Source organism: Sus scrofa, chromosome 2 (assembly GCF_054392235.1).
Source record: "Sus scrofa isolate SSC_HxYL_T2T_F1_AM1 chromosome 2, Sscrofa_HxYL_maternal_Yorkshire_Landrace_v2.0, whole genome shotgun sequence".
Taxonomy (NCBI): domain Eukaryota; kingdom Metazoa; phylum Chordata; class Mammalia; order Artiodactyla; family Suidae; genus Sus; species Sus scrofa.
In genome coordinates this window covers 145,505,028-145,528,181 of record NC_139384.1, presented here as the reverse complement: position 1 = coordinate 145,528,181, position 23,154 = coordinate 145,505,028, and the positions used below count along the sequence as shown (strand labels likewise).

The 23,154-nt window shown below is 41.5% G+C and overlaps 2 protein-coding genes across 7 annotated transcripts in view; one reads left to right on the top strand and one right to left on the bottom strand.

Annotated features, from left to right (window-relative positions):
- Positions 1 to 23,154, top strand: part of KIF3A (kinesin family member 3A) — a 137,497-nt gene that overhangs the window by 60,536 nt on the left and 53,807 nt on the right. For 4 of the 6 annotated variants that reach the window (XR_014838764.1, XM_003354275.6, XM_003123936.5 and 1 more), the window contains 8 exons: positions 50 to 206; positions 451 to 631; positions 818 to 928; positions 1,684 to 1,809; positions 3,149 to 3,202; positions 3,547 to 3,615; positions 4,475 to 4,599; positions 6,819 to 9,881. Coding sequence is in view for 5 of the 6 variants with exons in the window: in XM_003354275.6 (XP_003354323.1) it covers positions 50 to 206; positions 451 to 631; positions 818 to 928; positions 1,684 to 1,809; positions 3,149 to 3,202; positions 3,547 to 3,615; positions 4,475 to 4,599; positions 6,819 to 6,867 (872 nt within the window). In the remaining variant the exon portion in view is untranslated. Of the gene's footprint in view, positions 1 to 49; positions 207 to 450; positions 632 to 817; positions 929 to 1,683; positions 1,810 to 3,148; positions 3,203 to 3,546; positions 3,616 to 4,474; positions 4,600 to 6,818; positions 9,882 to 23,154 lie in introns of those variants that run through there. The other 2 variants (XM_085014525.1, XM_085014524.1) reach the window with 1 other exon arrangement.
- IL4 (interleukin 4) lies at positions 15,024 to 22,558 on the bottom strand. The gene is made up of 4 exons (NM_214123.1): positions 22,401 to 22,558; positions 22,076 to 22,123; positions 16,850 to 16,975; positions 15,024 to 15,181 (listed from the first exon to the last, which is right to left on the bottom strand). The coding sequence occupies exons 1-4, from the start codon at positions 22,533 to 22,535 to the stop codon at positions 15,089 to 15,091; spliced, it is 402 nt and encodes a 133-aa protein (NP_999288.1). The 5' UTR covers positions 22,536 to 22,558; the 3' UTR covers positions 15,024 to 15,088.

Genomic DNA, 23,154 nt, shown 5'->3' with positions numbered 1-23,154 from the left:
CTGAAACATTGACTCTGAAGTGATTGTTGCAATTAAATGACTCAAATAGGTAAAAAGAAAGTTTCCCCAGATAAGATGGTTGAAATGCAAGCAAAAATTGATGAGGAGAGAAAAGCACTTGAAACAAAGCTTGATATGGAAGAAGAAGAAAGAAACAAGGCTAGAGCTGAGTTAGAGAAACGAGAAAAAGATCTCCTTAAGGCCCAGTGAGTATTACTGAGTTGAGATGAATTCATGATTTTAATTTCTTGGTTTTTTTATAGGATGCATAAGCAAGAAATTTGGATAGTAATTAAAAGCAGTATAACACAGTTGTGTAATTTGATAGAGGTGTTACATAATTATATTCCTATTTTGAAATTTTACATCCAAATTCTTACTAAATTTTGGGAAATTTAGTAGAATGGTAGATAATGGATGGGTATAGAGTATTCTTGTTTTAATTAACAGACAAGAGCATCAGTCTTTGCTAGAGAAATTATCTGCATTGGAGAAGAAGGTAATTGTTGGTGGCGTTGATTTGTTGGCGAAAGCTGAGGAACAAGAGAAACTTCTTGAAGAGTCCAACATGGAACTGGAAGAAAGGAGGAAAAGAGCAGAGCAACTTCGCAGAGAACTTGAGGAAAAAGAGGTAATGTGAATTTTTGGTTTTGGTTGATTCTTCACCTAAGGTATTCAGCTTTTCTAGTGAAAAGCTGAATATCTGTAATTAGTAAAATTTTTAAAGCATATCTATACATTTATGTCATTTGTTAAGTAATTAAATTTGTGATTTAATGATGAAAATTATTCTGAAATTTATCACTTGTTGTCATAGCAAGAACGCTTGGATATTGAAGAGAAGTATACCAGTTTGCAAGAAGAAGCTCAAGGAAAGACCAAGAAGTTAAAGAAAGTTTGGACTATGCTGATGGCTGCAAAGTCAGAGGTTGGTCTTTTAGAAATTACCTACTCTTGTAGTTCTGAATTTTTTAGAGAAGAATTTCTTTGATTAAATATGATTAAGAATCCTAAAGGAGGAGTTCTCTGGTGGCTCACGTTAAGGATCTGGCATTGTCATTGCTGTGGCTTGAGCTGCTGCTGTGGTGCAGCTTTGATATCTAGCCCAGGAACTTCTGCATGCTGTGGACATGGCCAAAAAAATATATATATATATATATATTCCTGAAGGTATCAGGCAAGCATACATTTTAGGGCTGCACCTGCACCATCTGGAAGTTTCCAGGCTAGGAGTCCAATAAAAGCTGTAGCCACCAGCCTGCACCACAACCATAGCAACGCAGGATCTGAGCTGTGTCTGTGACCCACACTGCAGCTCGTGGAAACTCTGGATCCTTTAACCCACTGATCAAAGCCAGGGATTGAACCTACATCCTCATGGATACTAGTTGGATTCTTAACCTGCTGAGCCACAATAGGAACTCCATATGCTTACAATTTTAAAGAAATAAATTTTGCACCTGTAATGCAGTCTTTAATTTCAGCTCTTGAACTAGATGATTTATTTCCAAACTTAAGTTAATAGTGTGGAATAGACAATAATAGTGTTATTCTGTCAAGTGTTTTTGTGAAAGAACTGGGTAAGCTTTTATAAGGTCCTAAACCAGTGTCCTATGTCAGATAGAATTGTTTTGTTACTTAAAATCTTGTCTATATTTAATATTTTCGTTGATTTTCTGGTAGATGGCTGATCTCCAACAAGAACATCAGAGGGAAATTGAAGGCCTCCTGGAGAACATTCGACAACTTAGCCGGGAGCTTCGACTTCAGATGCTTATTATTGATAACTTTATACCTCAGGATTATCAGGTAAGAGAGAAGTTCTCTGACCTAGATGCTAAATCACTTGGCTGGGGTTAAGGAATAAAAAATGTAATTTCTAATTTAGTCAGTGGTAAATACTTACATTTCAGTTGTTGATGATAAAATTTTCTTGAACGAATGCCGTCACACTTCCCTTTAGCTGTTAACTTTTCTTCATATATAAATCTCAGTTTGAGTATCTAAGTATCTAAATAAGAATTTCTCATCCCTTTGGAGGAAGTCAGACTCATGTAAATCATGTAAAGGTGTGCGTGAGTTATAACATTCTTTATCCTATACATAGAATGACTAGAATTCCTGTGCTACCTTTTTCTCCCTGTTTATGAATGCTAATTCTGTGTCTGTGGGTGTGTGTGGTAAAATACACATACCATAGAATTTATCATTTAAAATTTTAAGTGTACAGTTCATTGACATTAAGTACATTCACAGTGTTGTGCAGTCATCTCTACCATCCTTCCCTAGGTAGATGCTAACTCTAAATACTAGTATCATTTAAAAAATGTGTTTGTTTTTCTTTAACCCAAATTTCTCTCTTTCCAGTACATTTTAGCACACTTCAACAGTGATTTTTTTTTAACTTATTTTGAATCTGTATACAGCTTTAAGAAATTTGTCTGAATATAAGCCTTGGTATTTGTCTCCTTTGGACCTCAATTGCACAGAATTAATATTTGGCTTGCAGTCCTTGATGGTCCTTGGATGGCCTGTTTTTATATAGTTAGTTATTTTCTGGTGAGCTTGTCACCCAAAACAAAAACTAGGACCATGACAGTGATCCATTTCTAACCAAATGGTTTCCCTCTTCCCTGTTCCATCCTTTTGCCTCTTCCAACTCAAACCACCATCCTTGCTTTTTATTTTTTAAATAAAAATTAGCTTAATTGCATCTACATATATTCCTCGCAAGTGTATATTTTAAAATATATATTGGAGTTCCCCTTGTGGCGCAGGGGAAATGAATCCGACTAGAAACCATGAGGTTTCGGGTTCAATCCCTGGCCTTACTCAGTAGGTTAAGGATCTGGCGTTGCCGTGAGCTGTGGTGTAGGTTGCAGACACGGCTCAGATCTGGCGCGGCTGTGGCTGTGGTGTAGGCCAGCAGCTGTAGCCCCTACTCAGCCCCTAGCCTAGGAACCTCCACATCCATGGGTGTGCCCTAAAAAGCAAAAATAAATAAATAAAATTTATAAAAAGGGTATCATGCAGTATATGTTTTGAGATTTAACTTCTCACTTAATATATGATTTTAGTTGCATGAGTATTTTTATGTATTTTAAATGTTATTAAATATTAAAAGTAGATCATCTTCCTCTTTTAAAAGGAAATGATTGAAAACTATGTGCACTGGAATGAAGACATTGGAGAATGGCAGCTAGTGAGTGTTACCGTCATCCTTTCATAAACTACTTCCGGAATACTTCCTGTAGCCTGGAATTGTGCTGGCTGTCATGGAGAGAAAGGTGGTCCAGAGGATGAATCAAATGAGAATCCAGTGGGGTAGATAAGATGTTTTTCTAAGTAACTAGATTCTTTGTAATACAACACTCAGTAGAGCTGGTATAGGTTGGTGTATAGCATTGAATAACCTCTGGGCCTCTTTCTGTTCCAGCATTCAAATCATGTTTTATGAATGTACTGTCTTATAGTCATTTGCCTCATTCATAGTAAAAATTGCTAATTAAGGTAATTCTCCTCTTCCTCTTCTTTCCTTTTTTTGAGAAATGTGTTGCCTACACAGGAAATAACATGAGAAAGCAGACTCCAGTTCCTGATAAAAAGGAGAAAGATGTAAGAATTCTTTTTTTAAAACAATGAAAACAACAAAAACTACAGTTGATTCTTTATAGGAATGTGGGTTACTGAATTGTATTATTATCATAATATGTTATCAACTCTGTTGAAAAATAGGCTAATCTGGGAGTTCCCATTGTGGCTCCATGGAAACGAATCTGACAAGCATCCACGAGGACTCGGGTTCCATCCCTGGCCTCACTCATTGGGTTAAGGATCTGCCGTTGCCGTGAGCTGTGGTGTAGGTTGCAGACACGGCTCAGATCTGGCGTGGCTGTGACTGTGGCCTAGGCCAGCAGCTCCAGCTCTGATTTGACCCCTAGCCTGGGAACTTCCATATGCCACGGGTGTGGCCCTAAAAAGACATAAAATAAATAAATTAAAAAAAAATAGGCTAATCTTTTTAAGAGGCTCTATGACAGAGAGATTATTAGGACAGTTCTGCTCACCTTCAGTCATGATGCCCGGCTTATCATTTCTGTTGCCATAGTGGCCTGGAGTCCTCTTTGAAGATTCTTTTCACCACCTCTCTGGGTCTTTGGGATATGGTTAGAGACTAAAATATGTCCTGTCCTTTTCAAAGCTGGTCCTGGTCGTAGGTCACCAAGAGGAAGTAGCAGCTTTGGGGAAAACACCAACACTTTTTCTTTACTAAAAGGAATTTATAGTGTGTCAGGGGCTTATACACTTGGTGAATACATTTGAGATAAGTGGCATTAGGAAAAGAGATCTTTAGATATTTATTTGGTTTCGTCTTTGATTTTTTCTAGGAGTTAATTCAGTATTTTAAATCTTCCCCCAAATCTGGTTTAAATCCTTTCTGTGAGAGTGTCTTGTGTTTCCTTCCTTTTCATAGCCTTTTGAAGTGGATCTTTCCCACGTTTATCTTGCCTACACTGAGGAGAGCCTGCGCCAGTCCTTGATGAAATTAGAGAGGCCACGGACTTCAAAGGGGAAAGCAAGACCAAAGACAGGGAGAAGGTAAGAACTGTCCTGGAGTCCCAAGAAGTAAAAAAAATGAGATTTTCCAGTTAGATACATTTAAAGGAAATCTAGTTAACGCGGTGAGTATTTTGACTAATAATATTTGATGTTAAAGTCTGTATGTAGTTACAATTTGGGTAAATGAAATCTAGCTAAATAATTAAGGTCTTCCACCTTCTTTAGCCCTCCTGAGTAGTAGGATTTATTTTTAATTTACTTTGTCCTTTCCAAATGTGTAATAAATCATTACTCTCTTAATTCCTTACTCCTTACACTAACTATTCTACTGAGATGCTAATTAATTTGCCTGGCTGGACTCCCAGGGTATTATACGTAGCCGACTCATTGTTTCTGTCATGGATGTTGCCCCATGAACCTTGATTATCTCAGGCACCAACTGAAGAAAACTTTTCTGACCATCTCTTCCTCTCCTTTGGGGGCTGGTTTTGAGTGTGTGTGTGTATTGTCATAGAGCCCCGGGAATTCGGGATATGAGAGCCCTGGGCTGGAGCTTGTTTCTTCTCTGTTTTCATCAAGCATGTCAAGTTCTGTTCAGCTTATTTAAACTGACTGTAAGACTTTGGGGTTCCTGAAGGGGCAGGAAATAAAAGCTTATTTTTTTCTTTCTTTGAGTATATAGACTTTTGAGTTACATGTAGGATGAAGTTTAAATTGCAGTATTTTTGTGTTACATAATCTCATAAATGTAACCTAAATAACATTTATAAATTTGGGGAGGAGGAATTAGTAGCATACTAAAAGTGTGCAAATTTCTGCACTCTTCAGCATTTAGGTGCCAGAGGTTAAAAGGTTTTTATATGCCCACAGAAGCCAGGTATGTCATACTAATGAATGACGCAAATCAATTAAAAGATATACAAATCCCTTTGGATCTTTGACTTTTCCAGTTTTAATGGAGATACTTTCCTCTTAACTCTGCACTCAGTAAGAAAAGTAGCAATGCGAGTGTGTTGTGCAATAATAAGACGGTTGGTCTCAGTGTAGGCGGAAAGCAGGCAGTGGTGTGGACTGGGCAAAATGGAGTGCAGTCCGGTCCGTCTCAAGTGAGTGGTCTGTCTAACTACCCTGTGTCTTGTTCTTTTGAGGAAGAGTGCCTCATTGTTTCTGGATCTTCTTGTTTCAAAGGAGAAAGCCAGAAATCAGGATTATTTACATGAGTTTTCTGTTTTTAGTCCCTTGAAGAAGAACTATGTGGACCTAAAACAAGCAAATAATTTGATAAAGTATTTGGATATAGTTTTCAGAATGCTCCTTTAAAAATGTATACTCTTTTGGAGTTCCTGTCGTGGCGCAGTGGTTAACGAATCCGACTAGGAACCATGAGGTTGCGGGTTCGATCCCTGCCCTTGCTTAGTGGGTTAACGATCCGGCGTTGCCGTGAGCTGTGGTGTAGGTCGCAGATGCGGCTCGGATCCCGCGTTGCTATGGCTCTGGCATAGGCTGGTGTCACAGCTCCGATTAGACCCATAGCCTGGGAACCTCCATATGCCGCAGGAGTGGCCCAACAAATGGCAAAAGACAAAAAAAAAAAAAAAAAAAAAAAGTATACTCTTTTGGTTTCATCTGAAAAAAAAATGTGAGCTATCATTAGATGAGCCAAACCCAGCATCTCTTATACCGGAATTAGCCTGCAGTATTATGAAAACAGTAGATGGCCATAAAGATGGACACATAGCCACAACAAGTAGGTTTATTAATCCTACATTACAATACTTGGGATTGTTCAATGTGACATTCCTCAGCAGAAATAGATAGTTCAGTGTGCTGAAGAAACTTGGCGTAAACATGATACATTAATGGACCCTTTCCATCGGTTCCTAGGCATGTGGGGGGTGTTGCTTCAGATGATATTTGTCTTTGATTTTCACTGAATAAGTCTATAACTTTAGCATACTCCAGAAGAGGTAATCTGAAGATTCAGATCTGGGAAGCGTGGAGACCGCTTGGCCCACCCTGATTGTCTAGTCCAGCTTATTATTCACACATCTCCTCATCACTCTGGGTGGTAGAATGGCGTTCCATGCTCTTGCACTCACTGTACGTGACCTTGATCTTTTAACATGGTCAAGCATGTCAGGCCTTGGCCTATTTCTAGATTGTGTGGCTTCGAATTATCATCTACTACGTAAAGTGTTTGCAGTTCAGTCTCTTAGGAGAGCGAGCATTCACGTTTTCTTTCTCTCTTCTCCAAACAGAAAGCGTTCTACAAAGCCCGAAACTGTAATTGACTCTTTACTTCAGTAAATGTTACAGACTTAAAAGTCACAATAAAAATTAGTGATACTCTCATGCCTGGACAAAATCATTAATAAAAACACTGAAGACTTTTGTGTCATTTCAAATAATGGAAGCTGTAGATCATGGAGTAAGACTGGAACTAATAATTTGCCTGATAACTTTTAGTCTATATATATTAAGTTAATATAACACTAAAAATGTACAACTAGTAATTGTTCAAATTGTCATAGTACTTTTCAGTTTGTACTGTGCAGGGAAGTTGAGGGAGCAGCTCATTCTGTAGAGCATTGCAATTTAAATGTATACAAAAATCTGCTAGTGATTTATTCAACTACTGTATATTTAGATAGCCAGATATTCAAAACAAAAAAAAAAAATGCAAGTCCTGTTGTGCACACAGAAAAGTGCAGGTATAATTGTCCTGTATATGTTTTGCTGTTATATATGAATGTATGGGCTGTGAATCTAAGAAATGATTCAATCCTAACACCCCCCTGACCTTTTAAAATATATTCTAATTTTTATACTTAACATTCATTGAATTTAAAGTATGAGATGAGTGAACTTACTGATACATGGAAAATTTTATAATTTGATAGTCCGTCTTTAGAAGTATACATATTTAAAAAGCAAAAGTTGAAAATGCTTTTCATCTGGACCTCTCTTGATCTTTTTTGCCACTTTGACCTCAAGTTAAATTGTTTGTTTGTTCTTGGTTTCATGATTCTTGAAACATTGAATTTGTACCTAAATATAAAGGAGCCACAGTTGCAGAAAATTAAGAAGCTAAATACTGACCACTAATATTTGCCTATATGTGTATATTTTTAAAAATTCACTTTGAAGTGTGACTAACGGATGTTTTCTTGTGTCTGCATTATAAATTTTGATGGAAACTGCTTTTTTTCTCCCAATTGAGAAAGGTCTTCATTTTCCAGCAAATGCAGCCAAAGGAAGAAAAATGTCTTTAATTCTTTGCCATTAAAACAGTTAGTTTTGTTTTTCTTCATATTATAAAGAAAATACTCTTACCTGAATTTCTTCCATTGTTAAATCCAGTTAGACCATAACTCTAAAATAAAAATTATTTTTATTTTATAGTGAAATAAGTTGTAGTAGATAGAATTGTTTATTATTTTGTTGGCTGCTTACAACATTTTTATTTTTTTTAACATTATGCTACTCCAAAACCACTATGTGCATATATATATGTGTGTCTTTTGTGAGTTTTTAAATTATGTAATCAGCCCTGAAACACATTGGCTACAAGTTTGGAGACCTCATAAATGAGTATTTATTAAGTAAACATTATTTTAGTAAGTTTGGTTAAATACTGGTTTATAATTACAAAGCTGTATAGAGCAGGTATGAGTGAAGGAGGCCTGCTTGTGAAGTGGTGGTAAAAATGTGTCCATAAGTTCAAAGTACATTCCAAAGGTGGCGTACTCAGATGTCCTGTGTATGGTGGATATTTTCTAGGAAATAAAATTGCATTTAACTGGCAACATTTCCTTTGTAATGTGTAGGATAGTTAGACATTTACAACTTGACTCTGTGGGGCATTGTTTAGGTACTGTGAAGCCTTGAGGTGAATTTGTGTCTTGTAAAAAAGCTTTGTGTGAGCAGAGTACCTTGGCAGTTGTAGATATACGTTTAACTCTGTTAGTGATTATTCTAGAGAAATCTTAATTGTCCCAGTAGAAAAAATATGACTGCTACTTAACCATCCAGTTAATAGAAGTGGAATAAAGCTTTGCATTAAGCTTTAAAATGTTGTAGAAAATGTAAGCCAATCTTGTTAGATTTTTTTCTTTTCCACACCATTGCAGTAACAAAAATCTATAAAAAGTTAAAACATTGAGAAAATTTAAAAACAGGCAGCTTTAGCTTTTTTAAGGCATTTACATCAGAATTGATCATAGCAGATGGGCATTAAATATTCATCTTATGTAATACCAAAATTAGATATTCAAGCCAGGTCTGAATATCTGTATGAAAACATGGGAGCCTGACTTAAGAGCTCTTCATTTAGCTCCAGTCATAGCAGTTCTGTGGTTTCTTCACGTTCACTTTTTGTCTTTGTTCACAAAGAGAATATTTTGTAACTTCATTGTTAATTTCATGAAAGGATATGAATGAACAGACTTACTCATTATTTGAAATGAGGCAGATTTAAAATGAGTGTTACATATAAGTAGGTTATTGAATGGCTATTTTTTCTCATTAATTTAAAAAAGTAATGCTTATTTATTAAAAGAAACCTTGGTAGAATGTGGTATGTTCTTTAATAAACCTGTAATTATATATAGTAATAATTAGGACATTAGGATATAATAGTTCCTGTTTTTGTTTAGATTCTTGTGAAGTATTAAGATTCATCAAGACTGCGGGGGCGTCTACATCTATTTGTTTTGTTCCAAAAGTAGCATCCACTTGACATGCTATGTCATCTACTTTCTGGGAAAAAGGACCTTGTTTTGCAGCAAGAAATTTAAGGTTACTTTAGAGGAGGGGGCGGTTCTACTTCAACTGTAACATGCTTTTAAATTATGGTTATAGCTTTAGGTTGTTTTTGTTTTTTTCTTTTTAGTCCTTTAAAATATTTTCCCCCTTAGCTCTTATCTTGAGGAAGGTCTCTCCCTTTCCTACAGGGCTGTGAATTAAAGATGGGTAGAGTTTACATTTAAGTATGCCAGTGTCTGACCAGTTTCTTAATGTATACAGTTGTTTTCCTTTTTACTTACTCTTTGATCTTAAAATGCTAGAAGAAAACATAGATCTTTCTAGTGCCTTTGAACTTAATTGTAGTCTAATTTAAACCATTAATAACTTCAGTAGCATTACTACAACACTGTATACTGGCCAAAATTATAAATTGTATGATGCGTTTGTTGCATTAATTTCAAAAGCCACACTTTCCTTGTATTTTATGTATAAATTTTATTTGTTCAAGTTGTATATATTGTTATTGTATGTACACATACAGCATGGTTAAATAAGAAATAAAAATCTTTACCTAATGCGTGGAATAGTGGTCTGCTTCTTTACTGAACAATTTTTGTGTTTATGTCCATCCTGATCGTAACAGGCAAGTTCTTTGTGCTTAGCATCTCAGTTTCAAGAAGAGAGGGCTATGTAATTTCACACCCAGAAACTCTTTAATGTTGTGGGTCTTCATCAGAAATCATCAAGATGCAGAAACCTGGGAGAGATGTTTTTTAAAACGCTTCTTCTCATCGATCCAATGTATTTTCACCAAGAATATCTTTTTCCAAGTTTTGTTATCCTTGTCATTATTAAAGAAGTCTGCATGGAAAATGCATCTCACTAAAAGGTAAAAGACATTTCTTCATGGCAGTGATATCATGATCTCTTTCAAAAATATTTAATGAGCTTAAAATATTTCCAAGACAATAACATTGCTTGGATTATTGCTAATCATGTGTTCTTTTGACAAATATTTCTTGATTACCAGGCACCATGCTAGGCAGCCTCAAGAAGGTCACTGGACTTTGAGAAGTTTTGATTTGTCGACAAGTTTCAAAGGGTTTCAGTGTGCTTTTTGCATAGGAGAGAAGACACCTCTGGCCATCTCAGGGCTTGCTCTCTTCCTTTTCCATCTGCTAGCTGGTGTAAAGCTCCTCCACACGCACATAGAACATGAAAATAAAATTAGAGGCCTGTCATCTGCCAAGCAAAATAATGAGTAGTGGAGTTCCCATTGTGGCTCAGTGGTTAACGAATCCAACTAGGAACCATGAGATTGCAGGTTCGATCCCTGGCCTCGCTCAGTGGGTTAGGGATCCTGCGTTGCTGTGGCTCTGGTGTAGGTCGGCATCTACAGCTCCGATTGGACCCCTACCCTGGGAACCTCTGTATGCCGTGGGTGCAGCCCTAGAAAAGACAAAAAAGACAAAAAAATAATAGTAATAATAATGGGTAGCACCACCTTCCCAACCGCTGCCCGTCCGCCACCACGATACTCAACTCTCTCCAGGCAACACCAGTAAGGTGCGCCCCTAGGAAACCGTAATACCTGTGTTGTCAGCATGCTGCTGGGGGTGTTGCCCATCCCACCTGCTTATGAATACTCACCCCTGAGAATCTCTTTTAAAAGCAAGTACAAAAAACAACAAAATAAAAACCCCACGTCCCACAGTTAGACATAGACCCCACAGTTAGTCTATGCCTACAGCAGCAGTGAACACAGATCTGAAGCTGTTGCCTAAACTTAAAGCAAACTGGAGGAGTCTTCTGAACACACGTTACGACATTATCTGCATGTTGCATTCTTAAGCTATTTCATTTGCAAAGCAAATCAGGTATTTAGTCCTCCTTCGGAAGTTGAACAAATGTGTGGGAAAATGATTATGAAGAGGCTACTTCAAAAAGGACCTGCTTCCTCTCAGCATTTATCTTGGGCTTCCTGTGACCCAGTCTTCAAGTTACTTTTATCAACGTTATCAGAACATCACTCCGTCTTACCCAAACACGTTTATGGCTCTGACTAAAGAATATGACAGATCAGATACTCTCCTACACCTGCTCCCCTCCCTCATCCCTTTTTAGAGGGCTGGGGAAATTTTAGTTTCTAATCAAAGGCTTTATTTCTCCAGTTTTACAAAGGAATTTAACTGGGACTTTACAACTGAATAAAATATTTCTCAGAGTTGATACCAATCTTAGCAAGAGGATATTGCCCAACCCAACCTGTAACTAGTAGAGTTATTGCCAAAATACTATGTTGGTCTTGATTTGTACACCATCATGAATTATGCCACTCAGTCACCGGATGTCTTCTGTGTTTACTGTGGGCCTACGCTGTGCTGAGTGGAAGGTCCTTGCAAAGCTCACGACGACATTAGTGGAGACTGAGGGCTGTAGTGAAGGAGGTGGAGGGTGAGCCACCAGGCACTGCATTTTTCCCTAGCCGCTGACACGGTGCCTCGTATGTATCTACCCAACTGGAAGATCAGAAAGTCTTCTTGCCAGGGAAGTGCTGTTAGAAGGTGTGAAAGCCATCTGACAAGTGGGAGAAGAACATTCTAGGCAGAGGAGTAACATGAATATAGATGTGTGTTGGGTGATCTGTTTGAGGTCTGGCAAAGGGGTGGTGCTGGATGAGCCTGAAAAGGAACGAGATGGGGCAGGATCTTACCGTCAAAGAGTTTTCTGTAAGCCTTGGGAAGCCACAGAAGGATTTTAAGGGGGTGACTCACATTGTGTTTTAGAGAAACAACTGCTAGAAAGATTGTGAAGGATTAGATTCGAGGGTGCTGGGAGAGTAGATGATGTACACACACGTGCCCTGGAGGCTGGGATGCTCATGGACCAGAGGAGCTAACCTCACCCTCTTAGCTGGCTCTCTTGCCTGCATGGCTGGTACCGAGACTTAGGGAACATACATAGCTTTACTTTTCTTTTGTGTAGCAGGTACGCAGGTGTGCAGTCAGCGCCCCCTAAACATTTGAACATGCTTGTGTTTACTTTAAACGCTAGCTGATTGGAATCAAAAGAAGAGATGGCATAGAGACTGCACAGTGAGCTAGGAGGAAGTTGACAGGAAGGATGGATTAGAAGAAAAACCCTGGAGAGCCAAGAGGAGAAAACGTCTGAGTGCCCAGGGCCAAGACCAGTTCAGGAAATGTTAGGCCTGACAACTAACCAGGAAGTTATAGTACTCCACCTGGGAACCGAGCGCCTGTTGAGCTGATAACTTGAGCCAGGAAATCAGCTCCGAAACTAGAGAAAGTGCTTGCCTTGCCCTCAGTGGAAGGTGGTAGAACTGCCATGCTGATCTTGTGTGCTGATAGGCCAGGCCTTGCTCCGTGAGAAAGCTGTGCCCTACCCTCTGCCCTGGAAGTGCCCGTTCTCAGATGATTGGGGTACCCTGCGAAGCTGACCAAGATGACACCTGGAGGAAGGTGGGAAAAAACAGGACAAGGGCACTGGCAAATAGCAACAAGAGAACCCCCGGTGTGTTCTTTATCAGAGACCATCATTTCTAACTGGCCCGAGCATATATCAATAAAAGACATTCAGCCACAGATTTGGGCAAAACGTTTTTTTCTTTCGCTCGTATATTTGACTATTTATTACCTACCAGGTCCAGTTAGACATAGAATATATTCATAGGTCAAAGGTTGAGGTCACTGATAACAGGGAGGCAGGGGATCTGCCTTTGCTGTCAGTGTCACACATTCTGTGCAGCCAGGAGGCCCGTCCCATGAAGCAGGTGTGGCCTATAGCTGAGTTTCCTAAGTGAATGTGCCTAGTGATAAGCATCTCGACTTTCACATACTCCTGAAGTTTCCTTGCTCTTTATTCTCATGTATGTCCTTAATTCGTATCCTCTCACTCGGTAAACTCACAGGCTTATTGTTGGGTATTTCCATCCATGACAGACCTGCTTGGAGCCTGCGTACTCCCTTCTGTGGCCTATTCAGAATCTTCCTTCCGACTGCCTTTCCTTTTACCATCCTGGCCTCATACATAAACTATAACCCACAACTCATATCCTGTGGCAGACTACAGCTCACATTAGCCATTGAATGCAAATGAGTCTCAATCAAAGAAGAAAGGAAATTAGAATTTTCAGCGTGGCCTTAGAAGGCTCCATGACTCTCTTAGGTACTTGTTGCCCTTGGCATGCTGGTATTTTATGTGGGCAGGGTGAAACTGGCTGTGGTCAGGGTGAGACTTTAAGCTTTTGATTTGTTCCCTTATTTTGAAAGGGTTAAAAAGATGTTGCATGTTTTGGTATAATTTTAGAACTAGTATTAATTTTTGTCACATGGTTGAGCGAGGATGAAAAGAGAATGCTCATTCACTGTTGCTAGGTCCATGTTCTTGCAGAGAACTTGTCTTTAAAATGTACGTTTCAATGACTTGACACTTGTCTTTTCCCTTTATTTTATTTTTTATTATTATTTTTTTCTTTTTGCCTTTTCTAGGGCCACTCCCACGGCACATGGAGGTTCCCAGGCTAGGTGTCTAATTGGAGCTGTAGCCACCGGCCTACACCACAGCCACAGCAACACAGGATCCGAGCCACGTCTACGACCTACACCACAGCTCATGGCAACGCCGGATCCTTAACCCACTGAGTGAGGCCAGGGATTGAACCCGCAACCCCATGGTTCCTAGTCGGATTCATTAACCGCTGAGCCACGATGGGAACTCCCCAAAGATTTCTTGATTTACTCACTATTGGTTTGTTTTTTTTGTTTTTTTTTTTTTCACTTTTTTCCTTTTTTTAAAAAAAAATTATGGTTGATCACTTTTATCATGGAAATACAAGCAAAGGAATATAATCAAACCCTCATGTACGCGTCCCCAGCTACAATCATCAATTCATGACCACCTTGCCAGCTCTTTATTTTTATCACCTTTAGATATTTGTGTTGATTTCCCCATTGAAAAGTGAGAGTTTACCTTAGTTATACTACCCCTTTCGAATTACGTATAGGAAGTTATTTTTAGATCTTCTATTACTGTTGCAATTTTTAATAAATACTTAAATCTCTTGTTCTTGTTCTGTCAACCTTCGATGGTATTGCTCAAGTGACCTCTGCCCGAGTGAACTAGGGATATTGGTGTCCTACTGCTCTTCCTCTGACTTTGCTTCTCAGTAATTTTCAGCTATATTTTTATGTTGTCAGTTGGACAGCATTTTCATTCTGTTCTGTAACCATAACTAAGTCTTCCATGCTTTGTCTGCTGGTTGGTTCTAAGACTTGACAATCAAAAAATTTACATTATTAGGGCTTTAAATATTGTTTACCACAGAGCCATGTAGTATGCTAGAATGATTCCCCCCCCACCATGGAGTCAATATTAACAACCCTTGTGCCAAGGGGATAAGAATGTTCTAAGCCTCCAGTTGATACCTTTTCAGTTCAAAATTATTTCATAGTCCATGGGACTTATGGACCCAGTCTGCAAGCTCTCTTAATTATCATTTACATCTTGTGTAGCCTCGTATGCTTTAGTCATTTCCTCTCTTATATCCCTGATGAGAGAGGGACCTCCTCAAGAGGGAAGCGGTCTTTTGGTTTTTCACTCCCAGTTTGAGTGTCTCATTAAAAAGTTAGCAAGTAAATGTAGCCTATGCCATTAAAGTGACATCATGCTGTCAGATTCTACATATACTTTATTTTATGAGTTATAAATATATAAATATTTTTAAAATAAGTGTATAAAAATCATAAATTAAAAATAGTCAGCTTCAACACTTTGAGTATTTCTCCTTCATAATCGTCTTTAGCCTTTCCAAGAAGTCTTTCAAAGTGCTCTTCTTGGCTTCATGCACAGAACAGGTCTACAAAAGAAACATTTCATTAGTTAGCTAAGTATTTGAATCTTGCTCATGCCTTTCTCCCTGGGTCAAGCCTACACTGGCATTTGCCACCCAAACAGTGATCAAACCAGGGCCTCCAGTCCAGCTCCAGGCCAACAGGGTTTTGCCTGTTTTCATTGCATACCATGTACACTCCTAGAAATGGTCACTGTACCATCACTGACTCTGTGCCTTCAGGGTGCAGCTGTCCCTGGAGAGGTGTGGCACAGCTAGGTGCTGCTCAGGTACCTAACTTGAGGGCGGAGGCTCAGACCCGCTCACTGTTGTCTTGGCCCTTCTGCGTGGCTGTGGACGGCTGAGAGGGAGAGTCAGTCCACTTGCCCTCCTGCCCTTGAAATAGCAACACCGTAGCTTGGGACCACTTCAGGTGGAAAGGATACCTACCACCAGGCCACTGCTTCAGTTTGAATCTCAGCTCTACCAGCTTATTAATTGCATTGCTTAGGACAAACACTTTGTTATAAAAGCTTCAGTTCCCTCCTTTGTAAAATGGGAACAATAGTGCCTACTTCCTAAGATGATTAAGAGGGTTAAAAGAGAGAATGAGTGTGGTATCAGCTCCCAGTTCTATTACCAGGAAAACTCTTGATCTCTTGATCACAAGTTCTGACTCTGCCTGAAGCTTCAGACTTCTTCAGCAATCTTTTCACCACCTTCATTTGGCTACTCAGTAGGTACCCCAGACTTACTAATAAAATTGAGCTCCTGACCTTCCATTCAGCCTCCAGCCCCACATCACCCCCAGTCTTCCCTATCTGTCAACAGCACCAACTATCCCCCATGGGCTCAGGGTAGGAACCAAGAGGTCACCTACTCTCTCCCTCACCCCCGCAGTAGATCTCGCAGCACATCCTTCTGGCTCTGTGTTTAGTTCTATCAGTTACATCCTCAAGCTAACAACCTCGGCTGCGCCCGCCCTGTCATAACCACCATCATCTCCAGCCTGGAATCCTGGAATAGCCTCCCAGCCTCTGTCTTTGATGCTCAGCCAATTTACCACAGTAGCCAGAGTTGTCATTTAAAATCGCATCGGTCAGATCGTATTCTCTGTCCTGCTCAAAACCCTATTCCCTCAGTTGCCCACCATACGTGGGGCAGGATCCAGAGGCCCTGTGTGATCGCCCTTAAAATCCCCCTCCCTCCCTCCCTCACTGATGCAGCCACACTGGCCTTCCTACTGACCTCCTGATCTTTGAGCCCATGAAGCCATCTCTACCTTAGAGCCTTTGTTCCCTCTTCCTGGAATATTCCTTCCAAGTTGGTGACGTGACAGCTCTCACTTCATTCAAACACCTGCTCAGGGGATGTCACCACCTACTAAAGCAGCCCTCTCGCTCATGACGCCCATGTTTTCATTCGTGTATTTTTCCTTGTAGCACTTAACGCTACCAAACATGATATTATATGCTCGTTTGCTTTTCTTACTCCCCCATTAGAACATTCTGTGGGAGCAAGAAATGTATCCCAGCGCCTAGAACAGTACCTACGAATAACACAGAGCCTCAAGAGATATTCGTCGAACGAATGAATGGCTTGATTAACCCAGGGCGCCTCTATTCCTAAGGAGGAATATTTAGAAGTAAGGCCGCTGTCTGTTAGAAGCCAAGCTGTGGGCACCGGGCAGCTTACCATGTTTGCCATGCTGCTCAGGTTCCTGTCAAGTCCGCTCAGGAGGCTCTTCATGCACGTGTGGTGTCTGTAGATGTGCCGAAGCACAGTCGAGGCCCGGCAGAAGGTTTCCTTCTCCGTCGTGTTCTAGAAAAGAGCCACCAATTACCGTGTGCTTGCTTGACTTTGAACGTTGGCGAGAGATTTTTCCTTCTGACTTCTGCTTTCCGGAAGGATGGGTGGAGAAAAGGAGTTTGCTCAACTCTGGATCTGATAGTCAAGTATTCCTGTTGTGTGAGTGGAGGCTGCTCATCAGAGGAAACCAAGTCTCCCAATCATCGACCGATGCAGCAGCCTTTTCCTAAAACCTCCCCATTTCTTTTCCTCTGGAGGGTTTTGCTGAAAGGATACCTGAATCAGGTCCCTCTAGTGAGTAAGCAAGAGGGTGGGCATGCAGGGCCATCTGTCTGCAGCCCATGTCCACCTCCTTATCCCATGCAAGCTCTTCTTTCTATGGAAGGGGTTGAATGTCTATGAGTCTTCTGTCTTTCTCATTCCTATAAGGGTTTGAATCCAGGTTTCCCTGGAAATCTCACATGCTTGTTGAGTAAATGGATGCCCGTCCTTTGGCCTGGATGCTGCTGCTTTGGCCAGCTCGCTCCACTTAGCCCTCTCCTGGGAGGTAGCAGTGTGAGAAGATAGGCGAATGCTGGGATCAGAGTCAGGGGCCCCCAGAGTCTGGCCTGGGGAGATGAAGGCAGCTTCTGTAAGGGGCTCTTGGCCACATATGTGCAGAATCAGAGACTCCTTGGCATGCTGGCAGCTCTGATGTGGACGTGGCCGCATGGCTCTCTTTGGGGATTTTGAATCTTAGAAGAGGGCGTGTACCAGTGGGGAGCTTTGACTTGGGAACCGGGGAGAGGAATGTGTCTTAGTCTGTCAGGCCTGGTGTGTCCTCTCACTCTCCACTGAAGGACCGAGGCGTGGAGCCTGGAGAGTGCTCTCAGCTTGGGCCCATTCCGGCTCAGATAAACCTGTCTCTAGCCCCTGCCAGGATATGCTCTCATCCCTTGCCCCTCAAAGTGTGGTCCCTGAAGCGGCAGCGTGGGCATCACCTGGGAACTTGTTAGAGCAGAATCTCAGGCCTCTGCTGGACCCACTGGATCACCATGGGCATTAACAGGGTTTCCAGGACTTTATAAGAAGAGCACTGTCCAAGCAGTTTTTTAGGTTCTTACATATTTTTTCTGATTCACAAATTTTTACTATAAAAGTTATATACATACATTCAACAAAAATGAATTCATTCATTATCTCACTGGCCAGAGAGAACTACTAAGATTTTGATAACTATCTTCCCAGATTTTAAAAATTCTTTTTTTATGTTTTCAATACAGACTAATTATTGACACGCTTTTGTAACTTTTTGCTTTTAACATATAGTGCTAGCAATTACTGAAGTCATTCAACAGTTTGGAGTGCTGTGCAGGATCCTAGGGTGTATTTGTACTATAGTTGATTAATCCCTTATCATTGCAGTTTTTTGCTTCTATAAATAAAAGAGCACAAAGTCATCTGTGTAAATCTTTGTGTTCACCTCTTATTTCTTTAGGCTAAATGCTAAAAGTGCAGTTCATATTTCAGGGTTTTGCCAGGAAGATTTAGACCCAGACCAAGGCACCAGAATCAAAGACTGCAAAAGCTTGCCCTTTGCACTGTGGCGCTTGATGGCCCAAGGACAGGGCCTTTGGAGGAACATGCCCTTAACGAATTGGCCGAGAGCCTTCCTGGGCCCTGACCATGGTTGGAAATTTAAGAAGAGCACCAGTATCTCTGGGCTCTGAGAGTCAAGAAACCTTCCATAAATCCCTGTACCTCTGGGGGGCCTTTGCGAGTGAGCAGAGGTTGAGGCCAAGAAGAAGGCAGATACTCCCTGTGTGTGCCGATGGAGGGAAATGCTTCTGCCACTGGGAGAGAACACTGAGGTTCAAAAAGGCTGAAAGGAGAAGAAACCTTTTTCTTATTTTTCCATCAAAATCTAGCGTGACTTTTCTAAACCTATGGCTGGGAACCTAGAAATTATATTGCCTCAGTTCTGAGTGTGTGACCTTATAATATAGGAAGACAGCCTGTAAAGAGAGTTTTCAAAAGACTTCTGAAGGATAAAATAAGTCTAGAAGAGAGTTTGATTCACATGGAAAAAACTTCAAAAGAACAAATTCTACTAAAGGCAGGTTTAGGTAGAGGCCATAAAGTTGTGGTTCCATTGGCATGGCAGCACCAGGATACCATGGTGGCTTTCATCTGCCCATCTAGCTTTCGCTGTGGGAATATGTCTCGTGTAGCTTGGGGCACACTGAGGAGCCAGGAGGAGTCTGCAGCTCAGAACTGCTTAGGAAAGGGACAAAAGGAAGGTCCCAGGCCAGAAAGAAGCCCGTCTCTTGTGGGAATGGTGGCGTGCCATCCAGAAGACTGTGAAGAGTTCTCACTGGAGCCATGACCTGCTTCACTTAGGGACCTACAGACAGATCCAGTCCTATTTGTGGTGTATTCATTATCTCCACGTCCACCCAAATTTAGTCAGCCTGTGCCATATATGAAAAAATCCTTAAAAAACAAACAAACAAACAAAAAAACCCGGGGGTTGGGGCAGTAATTCCCTTTGTGGCTCAGCTGTTAATGAACCCGACTAGGATCCACAGGGATGTGGGTTCAATCCTTGACCTCCCTCAGTGAGTTGGAGGTTTGGCATTGCCATGAGCTGTGGTGTAAGTCACAGACACGGTTCAGATCCCGCGTTGCTGTAACTGTGGTGTAGGCCAGCGGCTGCAGCACTGTTTCGACCCCTAGCCTGGGAAGAACTTCCATATGCCACAGGTGCGGCCCCCAAAACCAAAAAAACAAACAAACAAAACAAACAAAATATCCTTTCATTTTTTGAAAAAGATTTGAGGGTTGGCATAGAGCCCTCTGAAAAATGATGGGTTTTCACTCTCTTTGGTAAGTAGAAAATGCCTCCAACTAATGGTCCACCCAAGAAGTGTTTCCTCGACCCACTGGCCGGCTTGCTTTCCACCTTGCTCTTCCTCAGACCACCTTAGTCCATAGACACCCTGGAGGCACTGCCTGGGAAGCACATTGTTCCAGCATCTGCCATAAAGAGCAGGATGTCACACAACCTGGACATAATGGAACTCCTAATCCCCAAAAGCACTAAAATTAACGTGCTAGATTTTGGAACGATGTTCTTCTTTGAGAACACAAAGCAATAGCTTCTCCTCCCACATACCACCTTTGTGGGTTTTGAAAATAACAACCTTTCTTTGTTCGGAAGGATCTTAATAGATAAGTAAGCAGTGCTGAGTTGCGGAGGAAAAGAGAAGAATGGAAAAATGAGATTGTTAATCCAGGAAGAATAGAATCAGTTTGGGAGAAAGGTAAGAGTGAAGGAAGACACCGGGGTTTGGTTTTCAGAGGTGTCTGCAATGTGTGGGGGAGGACGTGAGACGTGAGTGAAGAGGAGGCCCAGGAACAGAAGGAAGGCGTTGTGGCCTGGCCTGCACTCCCGTTAGGGTGATGACTGGCTGGGCCCTCTAGAGCCGCACAGAGAGTGGAGTCAGCCTGGGCTTACAGTCATGGAAGGTTTGATCATTTCCAACTGTTGGCCCCTCTTAGTTTTTGCCTTTAATCAAGTGTTGTATCATACAATAACACTTTCCACTAACTCAAGGGTTGGACTCCAACCAACTTTCAAAATCACTTTCATATCTTCAGATGTAGAAACTGAGGAACAAACTGCTGTGGAGGCTTGCAGAGGCCACATAGGTAATGGCAGAACTGGGGCTAAAGCCACAGACCCTGTCACTTCCAGACCCTCGGCACTTCTTCTGGGGCCCTGCCTTTGGCTTTGGTAGAACCCTCTCAGCAGTGGAGCCACCCTCTGGAGAAGCCAGAGCATAAGTCAGGGACTCCCGGAGGAATGTGTGTGTATGTGTGTGTATGTAAACAAACATGCATATGTATACACACACACACACATATATACACACATACATGTGGCATACATATATATATATATACACTACTGATGGAGAGTCTGATACAAGAAGAGATTCTGAAGAATACAAAAATATGTTACATAATAGTGTATGTTATACATACATTTATATAATAGTATAGGATTACATTGCAGTCTTAGATATTATCATATCTCAGACTCCTGGAATAACCGTTAATGAAATGAGATAGTCCAGATAAAGGCCTAAAGAACAGTTCTCCTCCCAAGTAGGACAGACCCGTTCTGTGGCCTGGCTGCGGGGTGCGGCCCTGCCCAGCCCACAGGACCTCACTCCTAGCCAAGTCACCCTCTCGTACATGTGGAAAGCAGGTGGTTAGGAGACCACTGGTAAGTTGAAGCTTTGGGTTTTTCATTCTCAGTCGTGTGTTTCCATGAAAACAGGAACTGGTGTGCAAAAAGCTATTGATATGGCTATAGTCATGTGTTTGTCAGAGAAAATGCACTATCAGCTGTCAAATCTATCTCCTCCCACTACAGTTGGGGGGTGGGGGTGAGACACAGCAGGAGGAGGAGAGGCGAGATGTCCCCGCAGGAGCAGCCGGAGGCACGGATGTGTTGGATCCTGTCCGGCAGGCTGGTTCTGGACCAGCTTTGGAGGGGAGCTGGCAGGACAGAGTAAGCTAAGGGTCTCTTGGCAGTGGTGCCCAGAGCTGGTGGGCCGTTAGGTGACCAGGCTGCGGAAGAGGAGGGGCTCTGGCGATACCTTTTCTGTTGCCATAGGAAGTCTCTTAGACAAAATGAAAGCTCTCTCAACCTGTAATCTCAATATCTGTTTTTGTGAGAGTATTTGGTTTTTCAGAAATGTATGGGCCAAAAACATTCTCTCCTTCAATAAGCGTTTATTGACTGCCTCCTGTATTCCAGGTATTAACCTTGGGCTGGGTAAAATCCTCAAGAGCTTTTCCTTGCCCAGGATATGAATTATGGCTGTAAAACCCAAGCTTGCTATCATAACATCTTCTAAATCGAGTGAGGCCAGAAACACCAAGACGTATTTGAGAGTAAAGATCAGAATTCTCCTTCTTTGAAAACATTTCACACCTTGCAGTTCTCTCGGCCCTGTTGGCTTTCTCTTAGAAAAGTTTCCTGTTCAGACCCTTGTGGATGGTTCTCCTCACCACACCCCACACGCCCCCCACCGACCAAAGCAGACCTGGGCCAGCTCTTACCTCTGGGGCAGCAAAGACGTCCGTCACGGGCAGCTCCATGCACGAGTTCTTGGCCCAGGCAGGAACGAGAGAGCAAGAGAGAGCGTTACCTCCAACTGCACAGACTAACCCCTGCAGGGCAACTCTGACTCTCTCCTGCTGAGAAAACCTCCTACAGCCCCTCAGCGGGAGAAAGGCCCTGGGATGACAGGCTCCCCACTGCTCCCCATCCTGTCACCAGCCACCAACTACCAACTCTAGAGGCTGTTAGGTTCTTAGCACAGTCTAAGAAGTGCACAGGCATCATCAGAGCATCTGGAGAGATGGTGCCAGATAGCTTACTCACCTTTCTCGCTGTGAGAATGTTCAAGGTTTTGATGATCTCTTGTAAGGTGATGTCGCACTTGTGTCCGTGGACGAAGTTGCTGGTACATGCCAGTAAGCAGACCAGGGTTGGGATCAGTTGGGAGGTGAGACCCATGAATAGAGCTCTATTTGCACTGACGATGTGAGACAATTAGTTTACTGGGAGGAGCTAACAATGCAATTCTGACAAAGATATCTCTATATATAGATTTAAAATTGCTGAAACCGAGGGAAAATAAGTTTACATTGGAAATTTTCATTACACCAGGTTGTCAGTCATTCAGGGCCAATCAGCGCTTCTCTTCCAGGAGAAAAAATGCCTCACAGAAATAGGTAAAATGTTCCTGTGAAATCAGACCAGTAGGAAAATGAAACCTTTTTTTTTTTTTTTAAATTAACTACAAAGTATCAGCATAGGAAATTACACCATAATTTTCTCTTTAGATTAATCTTATCAGCTCGGGGTTGCTGCTGGCTTTTTGCTTTGCATAGAAGGAAAGAGGCCACAGGTGTCCGAGTCTGTTTTAGTGCAACCCTCCTGGGGAAAGATAGAGTAATATCAAGAAAGTTTGACTTGGTTAGTATTTCAGCCTGGCTTCTTCCAAGTACGGGTGGCATCTGGGAAACTCTCCTTTTGTGGAAAAGATGATCAGAGGTTCTTTCTCTGGGTAGAAGGCAAGTAACAGGCATAGAGTGTCTGCTGCTCTAGTAATCGCCTTGCTGTTCTTCCACGT

What these genes read in the sequence shown, in the direction of transcription:
- IL4 (NM_214123.1), bottom strand. Translation starts at nt 22,535, where the DNA reads ATGGGTCTCACCTCCCAACTGATCCCAACCCTGGTCTGCTTACTGGCA. An exon ending in ACGTCTTTGCTGCCCCAGAG is followed by an intron (nt 16,976 to 22,075) that starts GTAAGAGCTGGC and finishes GCTCTTTTCTAG; the next exon opens with AACACGACGGAGAAGGAAAC. An exon ending in TGAGCAGCATGGCAAACATG is followed by an intron (nt 15,182 to 16,849) that starts GTAAGCTGCCCG and finishes TTTCTTTTGTAG; the next exon opens with ACCTGTTCTGTGCATGAAGC.